Here is a 23887-nt window from a genome sequence, read left to right as displayed (position 1 = left end):
ATGATCAGATAAATGGTCTTGAAATACAGAAAATATTAGATTTTACTAAACAGAGTACTTATTCAATCCTAAGGAGCCCAGACCTCTTACACAACGCCAAATGGGGCTTGTACTTGGTAATTAGACTTAATTGCATTGCCATGTCCCTGAGATTTGGATGCATGAGGGAAGTAAGTCTACAGGGAAGTGGTTGTAATTAATGAATTGATTTCCCGGGATGTGGATTGACGGGCCAAGGTCTTGCTATGGGTCTGGCTGGTGCGACAGTGTGTGTGGTGAGTTGGTGACTGGACAAAAATAAGCTCAAGTGGAAACCCCTCGGGCAAGAGATTTTGCTTTGGCCATTGTTATAAGTTTTCCGCTGATAAGCACTGGCGCATACTCCGATTTTGTGCAGTGAGATGCCAAAGTGGGAAACAAAATAATGCTCACTTTGAAAGAACATCCAGACAGATCTAGATGTAAAATGCTGTAGTCGTCTGTGCACTCATGGATATGAATCGGACTAGCTTCACATATTAAGATTTTTGTTAGACACGTTTCAAACCATCTATTGATCACCAGGAACAATCAATAGAAAGTATTGTTGGCCAATTTGTATTCCTCTAAAACGTGATTGTGTGTGCAGATCTTTCAGCATATAATGCATACTGTGCACTGTACTGCCATTAGCATACATTTCATGTTATTGTGGATTCCGTGTATGCAATCTGTGCATGCTCGTGTGCACTTCCTCCTTGAGAATCGTGTGATCACGTTTGTCTTTCGGTTGCAGCAGCTGACATGTCCGGTATTACTAACGCTGCACAAGCAGCGACCTCCCATGAGACCACGCAAGCTGACCAAGAAAAAGAACAGCTGCTGGTGGCCTTCGTGCAAAGCCGTTTCTTCTATAGATCTCGGTTTGCCCTCTGACACATGCATTGCTATACAACGCTTATCAGTGTATTGATTTTTTATTTGGTTTGTCGTTATCTCCACAAGTAGACTATTTATGGTCCTAGCTAGACAATACAAGATAATTACTGTGAAGTTATGAACTTAAAGAGATTCGCTCTCTATGACTGCTGTGATGTTTTTGCAAAGAGTCTGTATTTCAAGTATTGCTTTGGAAAAGCCACTTCAGAGGGAAAGGTTGTCGTGAACTAAAGAGATCATTAACTCATTCAGTGCTTTTCATGTTTTTTAAGAGTCCGGACATTAAATTCCACATATTTAAAGGGACACTGTGTAAGATTTAGACAGTTTTTTACTACCGACAGCAAGAGGTGCTGCAGGTGTTGCATTTAAAATTGTCCGTAACTATAACAAGCATGTATCAGGAGGACATTATCTGTAACTCATTCACTGCCAATGATGACTAAGACGCCAAAGATTAATTTTTACTGGCCTGACAGTGAAGAACATAGTTAATTAACCACAATTAACAGCTATGTCCTCTTGAGATACAGTCTATAAATGTGTGTGGACATTTATTTTTGGTTTGTATATTTTTACTCACGTGAGATAACGGACTAAGAGGACGTCCTGGCCTTTACAATGATGTCTCATGTTTTTGGGTGGGATGCAATCAACTGTAACGTATAAAAGCACATTGCTTGCACACCTATTGGCATGCCCCCCCCCCCCCCCCCCCCCCACACACACACACACACACAGATATAAACAATTCCTTATATAGTATTACTGTGAAACGTGTAATCGTTGTAATAAAAAGAAAAAAAGCCTGAGAACATAGGAAGACCTTGGTGCTCTCTCCCATTTTTGCAAAAGATTGTTTTGACTTAAGTTCTTTGCCTTTTTCACTTGGCTTATGAATTGCTGTTGCATATTTACCTTGTGGTTTTGAACATTTAGTTATTGTGATTATACTGTATGACCACGTTTTAGCAATGATGAACTATTTATGTAAGTTTGGGTCCTCTGTAAAAGACCTCATTTCTAATATTGTACCTTGAGCTGAAAATGGGAACCTCAGTCTTGATTCATTGTTCTGTAGATGAACTGATTAAATGTATCTGTGATGGCTTTGGAAATTGTTCCAAATTGAGTTTTACCATATCTTTGTAACAGCATCTTCCCTTCCAAATTGAAATAATTAATTTGATAAAATGTCAGAAGATGGAAGCAGCTAACAGGGAAAGGATTTTTACAATGATGGGAATGTGACTAATCAGGGATAGCGGTTTCCTCAAAATATGCACATTGTTTATACCATCACAATGTGTTTAGATTTCACCATGCAGTCATGTATCCCAATGTAGATTTTTACTTTACTTTAGGCAATACATCAATTAAGGATATAACTCCGGTGTTGAGATAATATTTGGATTGGTCATGTCTTATTCAACATATGAGGATATTCCTCCTTTGTACATTATGCTCATTACAGTATGTCATTATGGCTGCTATTGTTGTAAGCTAAAACATTGATTTGAATACAACACACAGTCCCTGTTTTTTTTTTCTTTCACAATGATATGATTCGAGTACTGCCATATGCTTAAAAAAATAAAAATACTTTTTTAAAGCCACTTAGTTCCTGCATTCCACAATGCTCTCCTCTTCAAGTGGTAAAACTTGAAATTTACATTTTTCTTTGTGTTCCTCCAACCACTGCTTTTCCTTTCATGTTTACATCATTATACCGCTGGATACAGCTCCTGCTCGTTTGCCCAGTATCGTTTGGAAAAGATCTCTGAAAGTCCCATAGGACCATCAGGATGTGAGTTCTGCCTGCCATAACTTTGGGAAAATCTCAAAAGTCTTGTGTGGAGCTTGTTAAAAGGTAAACATTGTGGATGTCCAAATATAGCACGTGAATTGAGGCACAGATGTTGCGGTGTTATCCAAAAACTTGACTAATTTCTGACAGACACCTGCTTGCTGCTGCTGATACATATTTTATAAATGACAATGCCCATAATCTTTGAGTCATATTATTTTGCAATTGCACATTTGAAAACAAAGAAAAACTGTAAATTAAAAGCATAACGAAAAATATACATTTTGTAATAAATACTATTTTGTACTTGAATCTATTTGTTAATTAGTGTATTGTGAATTCCAGCAGTCGAAGCCTATTTTAGAAAAGGGGTATGTACCACTTCAACCAGGTCCTTGGACGCAACACTATGCTGTAACGTCATTGTCGCTTACAAAAGGGAAATGTAGTTCTTGATTTGGCTCCACGCAGTGCAACGCGAGCTGTGTAAAACTACATGTCCCTATTTCAACAATGCGGAAGTATCGCAGAGAGAGACTCTTCAACCCGGCGGCATAATGTCTCGTGTAGCGAAGAAGCGAAAATTCGATAAAACCCGACAAGACAACCTGTACTTTGATAGCTATTCCGATGTAACAATACACGAAGAAATGATAGCTGATCATGTACGAACCAACACGTACAGATTGGCCATTCTGAAGAATAGCGAGTGGATTCGAGGGAAGGTAGTGCTGGACGTCGGGGCAGGAACCGGCGTTTTGAGCATGTTCTGCGTCCAAGCCGGTGCAAAGAAAGTATTCGCCGTTGAAGCGTGCTCCATTGCCGAACAAGCTGTGAAAATAGTCCGACAAAATAAGATGGAGGACAAAATCCAAGTCATACGAGGGACTGTGGAGACCGCGGAGCTACCGGAGATGGTGGATGTGATAGTGAGCGAGTGGATGGGTTATGCTCTCCTGCATGAGTCGATGCTTAACTCGGTCCTGTACGCTCGCGACAAGTGGTTGAAAAAGCCCGAAGGGATCATTCTGCCCAATAAAGCCGAACTTTTCATCACGCCCATCTGCGAGCCCGTGGTGGAGGACCGCTTACACTTTTGGTACACGGTCAAAGACAATTACGGCATCGACATGTCTTGTATGAGTGAGTTTGCCAGGAAATGTATCAAAAACTCTGATATTTCTGTCAGCCCGGTGACCGCAGAGGACGTGCTGTCACACCCGGCCCGGTTCGCCGAATTGGACCTCTACACTATCACGGTGGAGCATCTTCGGTCGGTCAAGGGTCACTTCCGGTGCGATTCTTTCGGCTCGGCTGCTATCAACGCGTTTTGCGTCTACTTCACGGTGTCTTTCCCTTGCCCGGACAAAACGCAACCGCTCGTTCTGTCCACGTCTCCATTCAAACCCGAGACCCATTGGAAACAAGCTGTTTTGTACTTGGATGAACCGGTGGAGGTGGTGCAGGACACACTGGTGACTGGGGAGGTCAACATGTACCCCTCAGAGGAAAGTGACAGACACGTGTGCATTCACCTGGACTACACCATTGGGAAACAAAAAACGCATTCCAAGACTTTTTCGATCCCCGATTGGACCTCTGAAACCCTACCATAGTTTGCTGTCATTAAACGCAGCACTGTATATCCTCATGTATTCATATGACATCATTGTTATTAATATGGATGCCTGTGATTTTTTTTTTTTGTATTTTTAAATCTTGTAAAACATTTTGAATTGCATTTTATGTGTTTATTTTCAATCAGATGTAATTTCTTACACCATCATGCCAAGATTTGAAGTTGAGTGTGAATTGCCAGTAATTCAAAAACGGCATGTGACATCTTGTAGTTTCCAATGTTTTCACAGTGCATTGCTGTTACTCTAATGTCTCTTTTTCTGTCACATTTTAGTTTTACAAATATTAGTTTGCGATAGTCTTTGTATCACAATTAAATCATATACCAACTCAAAAGACAAACGAATAGAAATTGGAATGTACATTGCCCGACTGCACTTTCAACATTCCACGGGGGGCACAGTATTTATCTGGTAAATATTATTAATGTATTCAAACTGAGACATTTTTTCGAAGAGTTTTAAGTTTTTATCTCAAGGGAGTTTCTAAAATGACTGGTACCAAATGAGTTAAAAACCAAAGGAATCAATTACTTTATATAATTAAATTACTTTAAAAATGATTAACCACTCAATTATTCTAGGTATTTAGTACCTATCAATTAATTTAGTACACAGAATAGTTTAATACTTAACCACATTAATCGATTTCTTTAGTGCTTTACCTAATCATTTAATACTTAACACAAGAAATCAATTTCTTTAGTTCTAATTTACGTAATGAATTACCATAGTATGTAATCATTTTAATTATTCTTAGTACTTAAATAGATTACTCAGGTAATTCATTATTCTTAATTCACCGGCCATTTTTAGACAGCCCTTTAGCCAAACATTTGAATAAATAAATAGAAAACCATATATAAATACAAGGGATTGAAAAATGCCACATAAGTTTGTATGTTTTTTTCATTTATTTTTTATGTGGACTTCATTTGGTACTCAAGGTATTGTAACTATGTAAATCAGGAACAATGTACCTTCTTTGTAATGGTATTACCGCGAAATATTTTTGACACTGAAATGCTAAAATATGAACTCTTATTGACACATAACTAAAATGTATTTCTTACTATCAACGTCAATAAACCTTGATAAGTGTCAAACATATCATGACAAAAATTGACAAACATAAGCTACTTTTTTCTCACGCTTTATAACCTGTAGTTTATAGTCCAGTGCAGTCTATGTGTGGTATTTTTTAATCAGCCACCAGGGCACAATCTCTTGATAAATAAGGGAAACATAAGACACTATTGAAGTATTTATTTTGATTTTGAGTTTTACTTATGACCAGGGGACACTCTCTACTAATAAACGAATCACACACGTTACTTTTGTGTTGATGCAGTAGTCTCACAATCTGAGTTTAAAATGCGTTGATGCTGTTCTTATATCTAAACTTGCAGGTATGTGCAATCAATGTTAAAGGTGTTTTGGTTCTCTTATTCTTCTCTTATTCTTATTCTTATTTCTATTTCTGGTTAGCACGTCCGTCTCACAGTTCACACGTACCAGGTTTAATTGTAGCTCTGACCTTCCTGTGTGGAGTTTTCATTTTCTCCCCTTGCCTGCGGGAACATAGTTTAAACGCCCATCTAATGTCTGTTGAGTATGCGAGATCTATGCAAGAACTGTGAAATTCTTTCAGCATCCAGGATTTGTGTGAAGGTCCATGAAACATGAGGTCATGGATGAATGGCTCAACTGTGGGACTTGTCCATAACATGTTCCCGTCCATATTATAACCCCACCCTAATATGGACACCCACATGACGCTTAACACGGCGGGATTCATCTGTGGAAAAAGTCACCTCTCTAAAAGTGCTTGATGCCTTTGAATGTAAGTGTTTGCCCGGTCACGTTGGTTATGACGATGAAAGAAACGAGCATGCAGATGAGCTTCCTCGAGATGAATTGTGACAGTTTGTGCAGAGGTTATTTGTGTTATGCAAACCAAGTGTTGCGGCAGCTGTACGGGTGGCTGCTCTCAGACGACCTTAGAAATGAAGATGCTTGATGTGGAGGTCACAGGCTGGTTTGGTTTACACATGAGTCCGCTTGGGTGTGCTGTCAAATTTTGGAGGTGGCTTTGTAAAAAAATAAAAAAAACTGAACGAAAAGTACAATTCAAAGGCAGCAGCCCTGCACACACATACAACACAGTGTGTGTGTGTGCGTGTGTGAGCGCGTGTGTGCGTGCGTGTGTGTGTGTGTGTGTATATATATATATATATATATATATATATATATATATATATATATATATATATATATATATATATATAATATGAGGCTCTCAATATTGTGGATGAAAAGATCAACCGCACAGTCACCTAATGACTTTGATGCATGCATGGCCACACTTGGCTGCGAAGCGTGATACTAATTGGGCACTATCCCTGCTTGAAATGATTGGGAAACCATTAGGAACACGGATTGAAAATTGAAATGTGATTATTTGTGTTGCCATGCTCTGCATTTGGGGAACCGGTCGATCAGCGCTGTGCATTATTCAACCTGTTTTTTTGTGTAATGTACTTGCAATCGAAGGCCTAAAACCACATAGTTTTTATACATTTTAAACGTTGTTTTTCTCCAGGAAGACGCACGTTAAGGGTATGTCTTTTATAGTGTGTAACAGCTACAGTATGATGTGGGTTTGTCCTTGAGTTTCCTGTCATGAGACATATGGAAACAGTGTGGAGCACATCTGTGTTTTCAAAGATTATTTTCAAGGACTCCTTATTCAGAAAAATAGAATTTTGTGCAAAGCATCTCTCTATACCGGTCTGTTTGTATATGACAGCATAGATCACAAAGAAACCTACCATAGTACTGCTTTGAGAAAGACAACGTGAATCTTGTTACGTACTATAAAACAAAATTCCAGTAAATACTATATTACAATAGCAACACTGACAATAGCATATCTCTCATTTATAACAAAAATAAGTGGTAAATATGTGATTTATGCACATTGTATCCCCTACATTGAGAGTTACCAATTACAATCTTTCGATATATATATCTCGAATATCTTATCTATTTTATTCAAACTATGTAAAGACAATATTTTAGGTGGGGAAAAAGTCTAAGTGACAGAGTAAACTTATAAAGAAAAAATATTTGAAAACTCTCGGTAGGCCTTTTTTCTCGCTAAACTCATCGCTGTTGTTTTTAAATGAACAGATAAGCATTTCGAATGGGTTTTACTTATGCTCTCATTTAAAACGGGACAAATTATTGAACGCGTTTACAAGCATCTTGTTTTTCGATCGCGGCTGAAACCTGACTGGCGACGCGGTATCTAATCACGGCCACTCATTCATCCTTGTATGCTAATGACACCATGAATAAGCCAATAGGATTCAATTCCTGCAGTCAGTTTACAGTAAGCAATATTTCTGTCAGCACATCCTGAGCACACAAATTAGAACCGCGGTATTGACAAAAGCTAATTTGGTGGACCAACCTCCAAAGAGGTGGGCCTCATTTCTCTAGGGGGGCTAGCCGAGGAGACTATTTGTCATCATTACCATTAGCTACCGGAACTGACCCATAGATCCCGTGTCCACTCCATGTTGCTTTTTCTGGACAGCAATAAAACACTGTTAATTTTGGCCCTGGGCTGCAAAGCTCAGCCAAGAGCCATGCTGTCGTTCTGAAGAAATCCAGCTTAAAGCACTGAGGCATGATGACACGGACGGACGCGTACCGGGAAACAAGGACAGATCTGCCCTGCGTCTGTTAAGGAACCAAATCACTGGCAGGAGCACGTAAACCATAACGCGGTGGCCCCAATTCACAATCGACCTGAGGCACTCTCGTGCAATCTACCAAACTATGCGGGCCACTCCTCCTCTTGCCCGCTAATCCTTTTTCAATCATGCACTTTTTGGATTATGCCTCCATGTAATTCTTTTCAGGTATTGTTTTATAACTTAATATTATTTTTCAATTTAGGCAAGTTGGTGCATGGGCTTAGAATACCATATAGGATTGGATCAGCCGTGGAGGTCTGCTTGTAGCAGATTGGAGCCCAGGGTTAGCGCCAGGCTGATAAGCACAGAGGCTGACCTGATTCGCTCCTTCAAGCCATCCCATATTGAAATGGGAAGTGACTTTTCACGATGTGACTGGTCCCTGAAGGATGCTGGTTTAGCCGGCGGTGATCATTTATGTCGCCTGGCTCGCCGTTCACCTGAATCACACAGACAAGGGAGTACAAACACCATGCCAATGTTCAAATTTAAAAAAAAAAAAATGGTGGTTGTTACATTAAAATAGCAGTAAATGGATGGTCGCAGCGAACCCTAACCCTAACCCGAACTCGTATTATTTAACCCTCATCCTTTACCAAATTCCCAGTGCGCATATAATGAAAAAACACAATACATATTTCTTTTTGATCCCTTAATGTTATAAGCAACTGTGGTTAAATACTGTATGTTTGCAAATACCTCCATACCAAGGTGATTATAATTAACGAAAATTAACACATTACTGTATCTAAAACAAAATTGAAGAAATATTTTCATGAATGAAAATGGAAGTGATTCCAAAAAAAAAAATCAAAAAAGAGGAAAAATCAACTACATCTATGAAACAAGTTAATACAGAAAAATATCATTTATTTTCATTTTTGCCAATATCATCTAGTTTACAGGGTTTGCTTTACTCGTCTTTATTTCAGTATTGTTGAATTCCCACACAGAAAGATCAAACATTAGTTTAATGACTGTAATTTAGTTGATTATTAGGTGCATGGGATTATAAAGTGTGGTCTCAATGAACAGGCATGGATTTCCATATATAGTATGCACCAGGTTAAAAGGCACACATTATTTGTAAGGCACAAGAAAGAAAACGAACCAATACAGTAAATGAACCAAACTTTACCCATCTTCAATTTAACATTCATACTGTACATAAGGCGCGTCTGATTATAACACGCACTGTTTGTATTTGATCAAGTTAAAACATTTTAAGTGTGCATAATTGCCTGAAAAACACAGTATTTCAAAAAGTATTACTAAAGCTAAGGAAAAAAACAGGAACACAGACAGTATAAACCCTTTTTTTTTTTAATTCCACAGAGTCACACACACACATGTTTGCTTCTGTCTGTGAGTGAAAGCAAATCTTGGTGTACTTCCAGCGCTTGGAAGAAAAATGATGTTTATCAAGAAAAACTAAAACCAGAAGCATTTTTGGCTTTGCTGTTTGTATTAAAGTAAGCTTACAAAAGCTGGGAAAAATATTTTGCTAGACAAAGAGCATGCAGATATGCTTGCCTGCAGTTGGTATTGATTGCATTGGTTAGCTTTTTTTCTGACCTTTTGTACATCTACTTATTAGGGTCACATCATGGGAAAATTAAACACAATAGCAGATGCAAGGTTGGCCCAATCAACAGCTCACATCTGGCGCAGTGCACTAAAATTAGCCTGTTGAGTAGTTGTGATAAATACGAGACAAAAAATGGCAACACCAGCTCTTTGTCAGCTATATCCCATCAATACCTTAAAGTTGCACAGCAAAATATGTTTACATATTTTCCTGTAGTTATTAATACATATACAGTAACATTGGTGTTTTTGTATTATTGCTCTCTGATTTCTGTTCAAGTGCCTGGCACATAGGCTCTGTTTTTTTTCAAGTCTCTACCCATGAATCAAAGATAATAACTGACGGATCTGGATTAGCCCCCCTCAAATCCAAAATGCATCTTGAGTGAACATTTCATAGGGTGCCATCGTATTTTAGTCTGTACTTAAACTGTCTCTTTGTTAGCCTGCTGCCATGCACCTCTCTCTTGTCAGAGAGTGAATTAGAAGAAGAGGTTCATGACAGGCAAGCTGCCCTCGGGCTAAGAGACAGACAGAAAGAGAGAGACGGCTGCAAGGAGAGCCGTCTCCTTCGTCCCCACCCTTGACGAGTCCAACAATGATGAACCAACAGTGATCATGCTTGTGTGCTTTAGATCTGTCACACTTGGTTTGTTACGTTGATCCATGACAGGGATTAATTGCTGTCAAAATCCACTTTTGCTTCATAGTCTCCCTTGGACATACATTTTTTTTTTTTTTTTTTTATCCACACAATGATACTCGCAAAAATGTAGAAAAGTGAACATCTGGCGACCGTTTACCTTTGAGGCCTCTTGGCGGCACATTCTTTCTGATTTCCTCCGTGTTTTTCCACGTGAAAACGTCTACCACTGTTTGTTTCTGCTGGTATACTCAACTCATTCACTTCCCACTCACTTTTGCTTCTATCAATAACATTAACATGATGTCACAGAACCAGGCCAATCGACGTGGTAACCATTTTCTAAGTCTAACAAGCATTTGCGGGGTAAATGTAAAACCATAGGAGAGTGTGTATTTCTCGAACGTTACTTTCATTCATTTGTTTCTGTTCCTAATTGCTTGACATTGGTACATACATTAGGCGTAAAGAACTATGTGAAAAGACGTTTCTTTGGAGAACCTCTTGTTAGACACCGCAAATGTGAAAATACGAAGGAACTGAGTGACAGGAGAAGAAACACAGGGTAAATAAGGAAGATTCACAACACACACCAAAGTGTCTTCTATTTCCGGGTCCCAAAATCTGTAAAATTATTTTGGTAAGCTCTCTGCTTGACTGAATGTTGGACCTTTTCCCACTGGCACAGGTAGTGGTATATAACGAAACACGCACAGTAGCTAGCTAGCCTGCTAGCTCATAGCACTAAACCAAGAAGAGAACATTCCATACATAGTAGGTTCAGTACATGCGCTGGCAGCGATAGATTAAGTTATGTACATATTACATCAAGTTTGTACACTGGGAGCGATGAACCATCTAGCGAAATTAGGCACGTTTTCTTTTGTTGCTGACCTATTAGACTATGCACATTTTCATACACAGCAACCTATGTATAGATTAAGTATGGAAATAGAAAATGTTGCAGAAAATATAGTATACTCTATGTACAAATGTCAACGATATTGTTGGTAGCTCACAACATAAATGAAGATTTGAATACACGGCTGACTATCAATAGCAATAAGTCAACCTGTCCTTCCTCAGACATATACGAATGTCATCATGAAAACTCGATACCAGCACATTTTTGTAGTTGTTAATTCCATTAATCAAACAAAGAATGTACCACTCCAAGGACCTTTTATCTCTAAACTAACCTCATACATCTTTATAGAAATATTGTTAGCGATAGATGAGGATAACATTTGCCGTGACAAAATAACATTTGATTTGACCGTATGCTAGCCCAACACAATAATCACGTCATCCTGTGACATCCATGCATAACATCCATTGCTGTTAGTGGAGCCCAGTAAAAATGAAGTGTTGATGTTGCTTCATACATCCATCCATTAATAGTATATGTGAAATTCATTGTGTTGCCTAGTTGTTTAAAAAAAAAAAAAAAAAAAAAAAACTTGTAGCAAGTACAAAATGGCATCTACATTTTGTCACCAAATTTACAGATGTGCTGTGAGCAAGGCAGTTCCATCCAATGGAATGCCCACCTAGCAGTAGCGTGGTCGACCAAATTCACGAACACGCTAGACTTTCACCAAACAAAAATGAAGATGCATCTGTTTTTACACTGAGCAAAGTCTACTTTCTGTCAGCAAATTGTCAGGTGCAACGCAAACCCTGAGCCATTAACTAAATCTACCTGATATAAAATTAAAATGTGACCATTTTTGCAATAAGCGCACAAGGTGCCACTTTACAAAATTAGGGACCCTCATGGAGTATAAACTAAAGATGAAGACTAGACTTTACTGGTGAATTAAGTACTAAAGTAATTGATCATAACGTACCTGACTAATCAATCACCTTAGGTAATTAAGTACAAAAGTAATCAATTAATTTGGGTAATAAGTACAAGTGTAATTGATTCCTTTGGGTGCTACCTAATGTGATTTATTTCTTTAATGGAGAACATTTTGTTTCACTTGAGTGCCTGATTACCTAAGTAATTGATAACTTTAATACTTAATATATTAAATTCAGCCCTTTCAAGACATTAGATTAGTTTAACTACTTGATTTTTTTTAAAGATATAACTAGCACCTGGGACTGAACGTCTTTACTCTTGAAAAAAAATAGGTTTTTTGCATTGAATGCGTTAAAATGTATCAAAAGCCTTGTGGTAGTCTGAAGTGATTTGATATTTTTCCACCTCCTATCATTTGTTTAATGAATAACTAGGCCACAAAATGCATTCAATGTTCACTTCCAAACTTCGCATCACACACTTTTACAATAGAATGGCAACAATAGCTAATTTTCCATTCATGTTAGACTGGATTTTTTTCTTGAAGTCCATTACTTTTTCATCTCTGATGAAACACCTTCATGCATGCTTGGTCCGTAAGAAGCTGTGACTTGCACATATGAGTGATACTGCAAAAAAAAATATATAATAATAAACATAAAAGTGTCACATATTCCTCACTTTATCCAAACTTGTGACAAGCCGACGCCGAGACATCTTTGATGAATAAAACAAGTGCAGTTCAAGGTGGTGGCTCCCTGGCAGCTGCTGTCTGCAAAGAAATCAACTTGAGCTGTCAAAGGCTCACAATGTCTGCATGCGTGCAGCCACTCGGTTCGCTCGCTCTGCGCCTCTGACGCTTTCTGCACCCCCCCCCCCCCCCCCACCCACTTTACCCCCCTCCACCCCCACCCCACCGGAGCGACTTGGAATGTTTGCATTCAGCAGTCTCGACATTTCTTCAAACTTTTAAACAATTGCGCTGCTTGTGGGAGCATTCAAAGGTATTTTTCTAGCATTGTTGTCTGGTTGCTTCTTCAGGTGAGTCGCTATAGTGGAAGCGAGCTCTTCCATCCGACGGGAGGGCGGACGCAGGCTGGTGGCACATGCTTGACATGTCCCGTCGTAAAGCGGATTTAGGCGGCTGCAACAGGCGGTATGGACGGCTCTCCACGGGGCTCTGAAACCGAGGTGAGATGCTCAGCGACATTCGCGTCTTTCACGGATGTTGATAAACTTTTGAAGCTTTGCCGGAGGACGCGATTCGTGACCAGGTGGCAAGACGGTATTTTTTTCATTGTTGATCCGCTGAAATGCTGCGTTTTGTATTTGCGCTACCGTCAAAGTTTCTTTGCGTTCTCATACGGTGGTGCAAATAAGTCAATAAACACGATACGTTTAGGAGAAAAAACACATGAAAGTGTTTTTTTTTCTTACTATTTCTATGGCGCTAATTTGATATCTTAAATGTTTCCTAACTTGGACATTCTCTTTTTTTATTTTTTTTTCCCCTGCCTAATGTTTTTAAATAAATCGCAATTAGATAACCTACGCAAGAAACACTTATTTTTAGCAACTCTTTAAAAGTAATTAATTTTCTCAATTACCCATAAGAAATAACTTATTGAATATGCGACTACATATTTAATCACCCCCTCTATTTTGAGTATGTAATCAATGCGTAATTTTTTTTTTTCATCACATGCACAGTATGGGGTAACTTTAGGTCATCCCTAATTTTAGTCATTGTAGACTAATGTAAATTATGGAATCGCATGCACGTCAAATTGTTTATCCTGTGAAAATGTCCAATATTTTTTCACGTTTATATTATTAATATTTTTGAGCAATCGACGTGCTACTCTACCCAATAATAATAATAATAATAATAATAATAATAATAATAATAATAAATAATAATAATACATTATTATTACTATAATTATTATTATTATTATTACTACTGTATTGTGTGGATGGATGGATGCTTGGGTGGGGAGGATGTTCGGTGCGGTGAGGGCAGGCAAAGGAGATTGGGTGGGGAGGGGAGAGACCACCCATAGGTGCGCGTGGTGGAGTTGCAAAGCTGCACGAGCGTGCGCCCGGGAGCGCAACATCCTCCTCGTCGACACATCTCGCAATGATGCGAGTGTGATGGGATTATCATCTCTCTAGTGCCTGTCCAGAAGTGGGGAGAGGCGGGCGCGACCCCCGCTTGTGGGAATATTGAAGTTTGCTTTAGTGCTATCGTCAGATCCGCGTTGGAGTGACACTTGCGAGCGACTATGATGGACACTTTGGCTTCGGAGCTCGTGTGCAGAAGTGCTCCGGTTTGCATGACGCGAGATGTTGAGCGAACCCCCAGGACGACCATCAGTCATTTGCGTTCATGTGGCAGGACAATCCTCATGATCGTCCAAATGGAGCAATGGTGGTGGTGCGCTCAGCGAGTCCTCTGAGACTGACGTGCGAACTCATCACTTTGCCTCTTCTGCAAGAGCGCGTCTTAAAACGCGTCATTCTTCATTCATGAGCATTCTGCTGAACTTGTTGATGAGCGAGGGGAGCTCGGAACACATGAGAGTGGACTTCGATGCGCGTGTGAGTTTTAATTGCTTTAACTTTACTTACTGTGTGTCTGTTTGTTGTTTACGGATGACGTTTTCTTCTAGCATGGTATGATTGATAAGATTGCTCCGAAAACCGCCAATTGTTTTCTTTTTTTTAATTTTACTTTCGTTCATACAATTTCTGCACATTTTTTAGCAGCGCCCCCTTGTGGAAGTCTATCACTCATAATTGCACGCCGCTTCTGCACCCGCCTGCTTTCTACATCGGTAATTTGACATTCATCGAGCTGCCAATTATGGTTATACCTCCCTTGGTACATTGTAAACAGATGATTTAGTGTGCCATCTCATTTAAATGCATGTTTGACAGTGCTTTAATGAGCCATACGCTGGGCTAGACTGGTGCTGCTTGATTAAGTGAAATAAACTATTGTCACTTTAAAAAGATTTGGGTTATTAAGAGTTGATACAACGTATTCTTTTTTTTAAGAAATAATCTGTTTTTAGTTTGTCTTTGACAAAATAACCCATTTGGGTTTGTTTGGTATCCTACTGTAATCAAAGTGACTCAAATATTGGGTTCACTTTTTTTTTTTAAACCCTTACTTGGATTATATTCAACCCAAATTATTTTTGATGTGTTGTGTTGGATAATATTCAACAATTAATCTTTTAGGTGGCTATAAATGTTGGTGATTATCACAAACAGTAATTGCTTTAAAAATAAGGATCAAGGGTTCAGGTTGAAGACAACAACACACTACAGTTTGCAGTTTAAAAATAGCCCAATTATTTTTTTGTTTGCCACATTTTCGATGGTTTTATAAAAGTCTAGTTATTGTTTCTCTTCAAGCGTTCGTTATTTTAGTTGGCTGTTACTCTTAGGCTATGAGCCAGGGGTTGTTCATTAAGAAAATGAAAAAAACATGTGAACACCACTTCTTTCACTGGCAAAATAAAAAGTTAAACTCTAACGCCTTTCCGTAACATCGTTTTGTTCTGCAACTTTCTCATAAGCCGCATTTGCTCCTTTTTCTGGCTTCTTTAGAGTATTTCCTGCTTGTCGCAAGCTACTTCACTGAGCATCCTCCTCACAGCTAAAGTGGACATTTTTGAGTATCCAGGCATGTCAACTGTGGTTTCAGAGTAATGTGCATACCGCCTTTTAGGAAAAGTGTGTTTAATTATGTATTAGATGTTCCTGTGTCGCAAAGAGAGCTATGCTTGGTGGTGAGGAGGCGCAGAGCGTGTCTGTGTGTGTGTGCGCGGGGGTGTCTCACCCTCTCATAAGATGCCTCCACTTGGATGTGGCACTGGAGTAACTGACGCTTGAGGGCTCTGGACTTAAACTTGGGGCAGCGTCACCACATCGCCCCATCTAAAGTGCTGCTCCTGCACAAACGGAGCGTATGTGTCAGAACCGGGCCACTGGAGGGAGGACGGCTGCGTCTTTAGGATGAAAAACGTCACAGGGTATTGTGGCAGATGGAGGACAGTGGAGGCAAGTGAAGCGGATAGCAGTAACACATTGATTGCCTTCAAAGGCCTCAGACATGCGGCTGCACTTGATCTTGGGTATAAGGAGGCTTGTGTCCAGTAGTTGGACGTCGCAACACCAACAGGCCGTGTCGCTTGGATGACATGCTGAAGAAAATCTGAATTGGGGATTCGGGTTAATGCCAGGTCTAGCTGTACAATGAGCAGCAAGGGATGCCATCAGCAATTGTTTTTATTCATAATGTCACATTTTGTTCCTTAAGAGAAAAGTTTTTCTAATGCACTTTTCCAGCTGAGATAATTTGTTAATATTATTTTCTTCGTTTGTATGGAATTGAGTCATGACTGCTGGTGACATAACTATGAATGAATAAAAGTTAGTCAGAAGTTGCTTCTAAGTGACACTGTCATCAGGATTAGCTATGAGCATTACATGCCTTTTAAAATCTGCTGGATACCTTTCAGTAATAGAATGCAAAAGGGATTTAGTGTAGACAAGTTTTTCTTCTTTGATATACTTCCATCATATTTAACGTTCACATTTAACATGGATCTGGACGTCAATGGCAATGAATGACAGTTACTTGAAAAAAATGTGAATAATCAAAGTTCAAATGTGTAATATATATATATATATATATATATATATATATATATATATATATATATATATATATATATATATATATATAATATATAAAATTACTCTGACTGTTTGCATGAACAGTGTTTTACATTCCTTTGAGAATGTTTCTTTTTCAGTATCTTTTTATGGTTGTAGGTCCTCTGAAATATCTGACACCAAAAACTTTCAGGGTACGTTTTAATGGAAGATCTCGAAACAGTATGATATGAGCTGCATATAAAACCCGGAAACTGGTAGTAGTATAGAACTGCCCCCACTTACCACTCCATCAAGCAGGCAACTTCTCATGCACTTAAACAGCCATCAGCACTGCAGCCATTTGCCATGGGCCGACATGATTAAAAGTTCATAAGGCAGGCACTTGTAGGCACCGACATTTGAAAATGTGGAAACGTGAGGACTCGCCCCGCATTATAGGTGTGTTCCACGGGAATGCAACGCTGTTGTGCTTGCAGGGGGGCAAAGCTCCACTCTTATACATGTTTATTCATGAGGAATATGCGTCCTATATTGGCAGGTTATTAACAGCTGAGATGAGCAGAGTAGATGGAGGCTTCCATCCTTATCTATCTTTCATCTACCTCTGACTGTCTGCCCTCCTGTCTTCCCGCCCTTCCCTCTCCCGTGTTTCTCCTTTTGTGAGGCACTGGTGGAGAATACGAAACAGGAAGAGGCAGGAAAGATGAAAGTAAAGAAGGCAGGACTGAAGCTGTGTCAGAAATTGCCCTTGAAAGTGCATAAAATGCGTGAAATTAAAAAATAAGAAGGTGGGGATACATCCCCGGGATCGACGCTTTACCTTCTTAATTCCAGTTTAGTTTTGTGCTGAGTCTGGTCTTTCTGACCTGAAGCAGACTTGTTTTAAAATTATCGGCCGTTGCTGATTTGTTTGATCGTGGAATAATTGTGCAAGCCTGACTTTCAGCCAGTCAGTGACTCATAGCATATTAGGTGATGTAATGCTGGGTTATGTGAGATGTCAATTGCGTGAACTACTACGATCACGGTGAAAAAGTAGACTTCAAAAAGGGTCTTGTATTCCTGCTTCCCTTTGCGCTTCCTCTGCTGTCATGCAGTCCTTTCAACAATATTCAACATTATTTCATACTGTGTGAAGTGCTTCTCTAATTGTAATAGCATTGTTGCATATTAAAAAGTCAAACCTCGTTTTCACGTCAGTCTTCTTTTCATCATGTCTGGAACATATTCTTATGTGACACACTCTGGCAAAAAGATCCAAGTTAGCAAATAAAAATTTGCGTATATGACAGAAATAGAGATTTCTCCCAAAAAAGTATAAATTCGCATTCCCAGCAGCCAAATGGTTAAAATAGTTTCAGAACTTTCAGTTCTATTTAATAGTTGTTCCATGAATTGACAACTTGAACAGATATTTGCTTTACCGGTGAATTGCCCCCGGTGGCTAGTATTAAAACTGCAGATAAGCCACACTGGACTATAAGACACAGGGCTCAAATCATGAGTAAAAAGTTGCAGATTTTAGTTTGAAAAATACGGTAAATAAGTACCTTGGATTGAAACTCTGCAAAGACCTGAACACATATTTGGGATTGAATGAGTTGCCACCTGATGGCTAGTATTAAAACTGCAGATAAACCACGCTGGATTATAAACCGCAGGGCTCAAATCATGAGTAAAAAGTTGCAGTTTATAGTCTGAAAAATACGGTAAATAAGTACCTTGAAACCCTGCAAAGACTTAAATACATATTTGAGATTGAATAAGTTAAAGTTGTTTGGCAAACGTTTGGGTACCCTTTTTTATTATTTTGATCAATATGAGTCAATGAAATATGTTTAAAAAACATATGTTTACTTTTAATCTAAAATTATTTCAATCGAGTTCTAGCTGATTCATGTAAATCTGTTTATTTATTTCTTAAATTCATCATTTATCTGTTCAAGTAAGGCGATTGAAAATAGATCACAAGAAATCAAATTAAATAAATCTGCGTTAATTCCAATGGAAATGTATCAACGTTTTGAAATGTTTTAGCTGGTGGCATGCCGTTTCTTTTGCTCTAGACATAATACAATCATTATCACGTATTCATATTCCAATTTTGTCTCTGCATTGCCAAGCTTCCTTTATTTTAAATATGGAATAAGAAGACAAGGGGGCTACAGAGTTTATCGCTTTATTATGGAGGTTGAAAGTAATATACACATGTACATTTACACACATGCAATTCCCATTCCAGGGAGCTCTTTAGTGTGCCCCTTAACACAGTAATAGTATGTCTCCTAATGGGAGACAGCGAGCTCAGTGCCAAGAGTTCTTGTGGATAATTGGCTGCTTCCTCACCCGCTGACTTCTCGCCCGTTCACATTCTCTTATTTTACATTTAAAGGCCCCCCTTAACCTCTCATCCCTTTTAAAAATTTGGCAACTTGATTTTTTTTTCTTACAAAAAAAAACCCCTCTTTGTCCATTTCTTATTGGGTCAGGATTTTAGTTGTTAATGATGTCAGTTTCATTATGATCGTGTCACCAGGCTCTCTGGGAACTTGTTTGGGAACTTGATTTGGGGCTTTTCTCTTTTGTTGGCAAATGATTTACTACTCTTGGGGGGGATTCGTAATTCAAAATTTGGAACAAAATATCAGAAATATTTTTTAACATGTCACTTACACAGTCGATGCAGCCAATGATGAAAAGATGCAGCTTTATAATATTCCAAAATTGCTGGATCTTTCAGGTCCAGTAAACCTTCACTTTAATCTAAACTATCCAAGGCTTTATTAGTTTACGGATGAGTGGTACAGTCTAAAATTAAGTTTGTTTAAAAATAACCAAATTATGGGTCAGAAAGACCTTTTTTTAAAATTTTTATTAAAAAAGGTACAGCAACATTGTCAATCTATAAGCACATTGTATGTAATTGAAATATGCAACCATACACACACACACACACACACACACGCACTTTATATATATATATATATATATATATATATATATATATATATATATATATATATAATATATATATATTGTGGCGAGGCGAAGAAACCACACGTTGCTGTGCTAGTGGAGATCTTTACTCTTCGCATGCCATCACAAAACTGATACAACAAAGTCCAAAACAGCAAAGACAAATTACTCTTCGCATGCCATCACAAAACTGATACAACAAAGTCCAAAACAGCAAAGACAAAGCCAACAGGTTCAAAGCATCAAAGGATCATAGCGACATGCCTACTGGGTGAGAGACATGGTCCTAGTGTCCGCCACAATATATATATAAAAACACGATCACACACTGCACCTTTCATATTACACACCACAAACTTTTATCCACGATTTTCTACATTTTTGATTACATTATGTTTTTAGTACTATAATTTTAAAACTTTTTAAATCCAGTCATTGATTGGCATTTTATCACAACTCTATTTAATAGTAGTTCCATAAAATGACAGATAGAAACACACATTTGTTTTACTAGTGGACTCATAAGCCACACTACACTATAAGCTGCAGGGCTCAAATCATGAGAAAAAAGTTGCAGCTTTTAGTCCAAAAAATACAATATTTGGTGTAAATTAAAACATAACACTAGGTCAAACTGACCCGAATATTTGGTCGATCCTTTTTATTTTTTTTTTATTTATTTTTTTTTTTTTTTTGGGGGGGGGGGCAAATTTACTTATGTAAAAATGTGAAAAAAGAAAAAAAATAGTTGTCCCATTTGTCTAATTTTGATCATGTGCGTTAGAGTTGAATGATTTAGAGTGACATATTCAATTTAGGCTAACTGTTGAAAATATATACACAAAATAAAAGAAAGGCTATGCCTTTGCTCTTTGAACATTCTTTTTGTAGAGCTTATGTGATTCACTGCTTTCTTCTTCTACAGGGCAAAAATTCTAAAATTGTCATGGTAACAAAGTTCTGCATGCATGTATGGGCACAATTTCCTTAAATAGTAATTCTTTATTTGAAATAGTATGTGTATTAAACACAAATACTGGGTTTAGACTGCCTCTGCACACAAGTTACACCACAGGATTTAAGTCATTCATGAAAATAATGACCTTAAAGTTAAATATTGACATATTTTAATTTCCATTCAGCATACTTTGTCTTAATGCACTAAAATCAAGATTCTTATATTTTTTAAGCCATTGACTACTTTGGATGCCAACCACTTTCATCACAGTAATTTATTTTATCCCAGTGGATGGCACACAGCAATGCTCTGTTCTCAGAGCAGAGAAGAGGAGTTGTACTATGTCTATTGTGACAGAAATACCCCAAGGCATGCCAGGTGCCCCTGTGATTGTAGACAGGATCTGCCACCATGCATGTCATGTTTTGGAAATACATTGGCAGGAGGGTAGAAGGCATTTTCAGCTGGAAAACAACTTGGCAACCGCTGAAAATTTTGGACCTATGAAACCTAAGCAGTTGCCATTTTATCAAACCTGTTTAAATATACCATGTACAGTATATCGTATACTTATTTCTGTTTTCATGTTAGCACTTCTTTTCTGCTTAATTGTCTATACGTTTGAGCAAACTACACAGCAGGCTCAAGCGGCTTCAAATTTAAGATCTTAAATAATAACTTGACAAAATGCAATGTTTTGTCCTCTCATCCCTGTCTCATGTGCAATAGCTAATCAAGGGTAGCTACACACCCTAATTTTTAACATCTTAACCAATTTTCATTCTGCAGGAGAACCAAATACTGGTTGTCCTCAACATTGTTAGAAAGAGATGTAACGAATCATTGATTAATTGAAAACTAATCGCTTATCAAATTAGTTGATAATTATTTCAGTAATGAAATAATCGTTTTGAGACCCGAACCTGTCCAAACACATAGAATATCGGTCTCTTGGAAATATTCTCAGATTTCATTTAACCTCAATGAAAGCAGATTATGGTGTTGTCAACATAAAGCATTTCCAAATATCCAATTTTACTTTGGAAAATGTTGATCAACACTTTTGCCAAATTAATAACATTATTCACCAAACAGCAAAAGTTTAGCTTTAATGTTAATTTTCTAATAATTTGGTTATTGACAAAGGAATGGCATAATTTCTCCTGATGGTCCATATTAAATGTTGCAGCCACGTACAAAATTGTCCTTAGGTGTGATTGGGTGTGCGAATGTTTTTTCGTCTCTCTGTGCCCTGCGATTGGCTGGCAACCAGTTCAGAGTGCCTACTGCCCCAAGCCAGCTGATATAGGCACCAGCAAGCCTGTGACCCTTGTGAGAATAAGCGGCTATGAAATGGAAGGAAGGAAATGAAAAAATGGATTGATCATGAAAAAAAAGACGATTTATTAAATAATCATCGCAGCTGTTGTACACGTTACCCAGACATTCGTTAGAACCACTTGCTCTTCCACTTTAATCACACCTTAAAAATAAGACCTCACTGATTGTAGACTTATTGTAGACAACGTATTTGCATTCAGCCTGGCAACGGCGCCAAGCGATATCGCTCACTTCATAAAGGCGCTCTGGATTCATCCCCATTCTCTGTTTGTCATTTCTCCACAGTTCCAGAACGCCACAAAGGACAAGCACAATGACTGACAGCCAGACAAGCTGAGGAGACCTGTCACACATTGTCTTATCAACACGTCAAAGGGCTATCTCCTTCTCGCCTCCCTCAATCTCGTCCTCTTCTCAATGGGCCGCTAACCCCGGAGAGGCAGAAGTAGTAAAAAGAAAAGCCGACGCCTTTCAGTCACCTAGAAGGCATGTCTCCCAATTCCCGTTGAATGAGTTGCTGTCAGTGGAAGTGGAAGTAAGAGAGGGGACCCTTCTTTTATAAGTCTTCGTAAGGAGCTCCAAGGGAAGGAGCTGAAACAGGACCAGCCATGCGTTTCTTTTTGGCATTGACGCTGCAGGCGCTGTGGACTGGTTTTTGCCAAGCCGCCATGCAGCACTACCCCGCAGCGTGGGGGCACTATGACGTGTGCAAATCCCAGGTCTACTCAGACGAGGGACTTACCTGGGACTACATGGCCTGCCAGCCAGAGGCGGCAGATATGACTCAGTACCTGAAGGTCACGCTTGATCCGCCCAACATCACCTGTGGAAATCCTCCCGAGACATACTGTGCGCTGGTGAGTCCAACACAAACGTCTATCAGATTATTGCACCGTGGCTCGATTTGTTCTGCCGTGCAAGCGGTGGCGGACGACTGCAAAGCCGGCGTAGAATTAATGCGGCTAACGACACGCAGCCTTGTGCCGAGTGACGTCACGTTCGGCTGTTTCGGGATCTGCTCCTCGGTGTGTTGTTGACACTGATTACTCACACAAAACACAGCGAAATGTGACTTTGCCAGAGATAAACAAAGTCCAGAGTCTCAGTAGTGCTGCAGTAATGTAACCGTAACACACAAATGGTATTAAAATGGAAGTGTAAACATGTATACACTCACCAATCTCTGCCAAGCATTCATTTCCTTGTCTTATACTCGCAGTTAGGGCTGCAACTAACAAGCCATTCATTCATTCATTCATTCATCCAGTGATCTATTTTTTTAGCCGTTAATGGATGAACCGGATTCAAAACGTGTGAGTGATGTGTATGATTGCTCACAAAATTTTAAGAATTTGTAAGAGGGCTGGATCACATTAGATCAGTGCTTCTCAAATAGTGGGTGGGGGGCGTGAGATAACGCCAGGGGGGGCGGGCGTGAAGGACCCCAGGGAAAAGGCTTTGTTTCGTCATGTGAAGTGTAATTGCAATAAAATAAGGATTTTCATTTTTTTAAGGCACTTTGATGCACTCATTTTTATTCTGTTTTAGATTAAGCTATAACTCATATAAATGCTGTAAAAAGCAATTAACATTTGTTGAAAGTTGATTTATAATTCTTTTTTTACTTTTATTAAATTTGAAAATGATACAGGTTTAGGTTTACTTATACAATTTTTATACATAATAATCTTGTTTATGGTTGGCGTGGCATGAAGGAAGACGCGAAAGCTTTTCTTATTCCTTGGGGGGCTCTCACA

General features: G+C 38.8%; 2 protein-coding genes across 10 annotated transcripts in view; both read left to right on the top strand.

The window, feature by feature from the left end:
* ntng1a (netrin g1a) overlaps positions 1 to 23887 on the top strand; it is a 177460-nt gene that overhangs the window by 60545 nt on the left and 93028 nt on the right. For 3 of the 9 annotated variants that reach the window (XM_088401815.1, XM_088401814.1, XM_088401813.1), the window contains exons 1-2: positions 13105 to 13354; positions 22416 to 22987. In XM_088401815.1, the coding sequence (XP_088257941.1) occupies positions 22739 to 22987 (249 nt within the window). In that variant the 5' untranslated portion in view covers positions 13105 to 13354; positions 22416 to 22738. Of the gene's footprint in view, positions 1 to 13103; positions 13355 to 14261; positions 14765 to 22415; positions 22988 to 23887 lie in introns of those variants that run through there. The other 6 variants (XM_088401817.1, XM_088401816.1, XM_088401811.1 and 3 more) reach the window with 4 other exon arrangements.
* On the top strand, positions 3240 to 4925 carry prmt6 (protein arginine methyltransferase 6). Its single transcript, XM_088402016.1, has one exon. It carries the CDS (start codon positions 3283 to 3285, stop codon positions 4339 to 4341), a length of 1059 nt encoding a protein of 352 aa, XP_088258142.1. The 5' UTR covers positions 3240 to 3282; the 3' UTR covers positions 4342 to 4925.

This window comes from Hippichthys cyanospilos, chromosome 19 (assembly GCF_059441005.1).
Source record: "Hippichthys cyanospilos isolate Australia breed blue-spotted pipefish chromosome 19, RoL_Hcya_1.0, whole genome shotgun sequence".
In the NCBI taxonomy this organism is placed as follows: Eukaryota; Metazoa; Chordata; class Actinopteri; order Syngnathiformes; family Syngnathidae; genus Hippichthys; species Hippichthys cyanospilos.
Note: the sequence above shows the minus strand (reverse complement) of the source record. Positions and strands in the feature narration are given on the sequence as shown.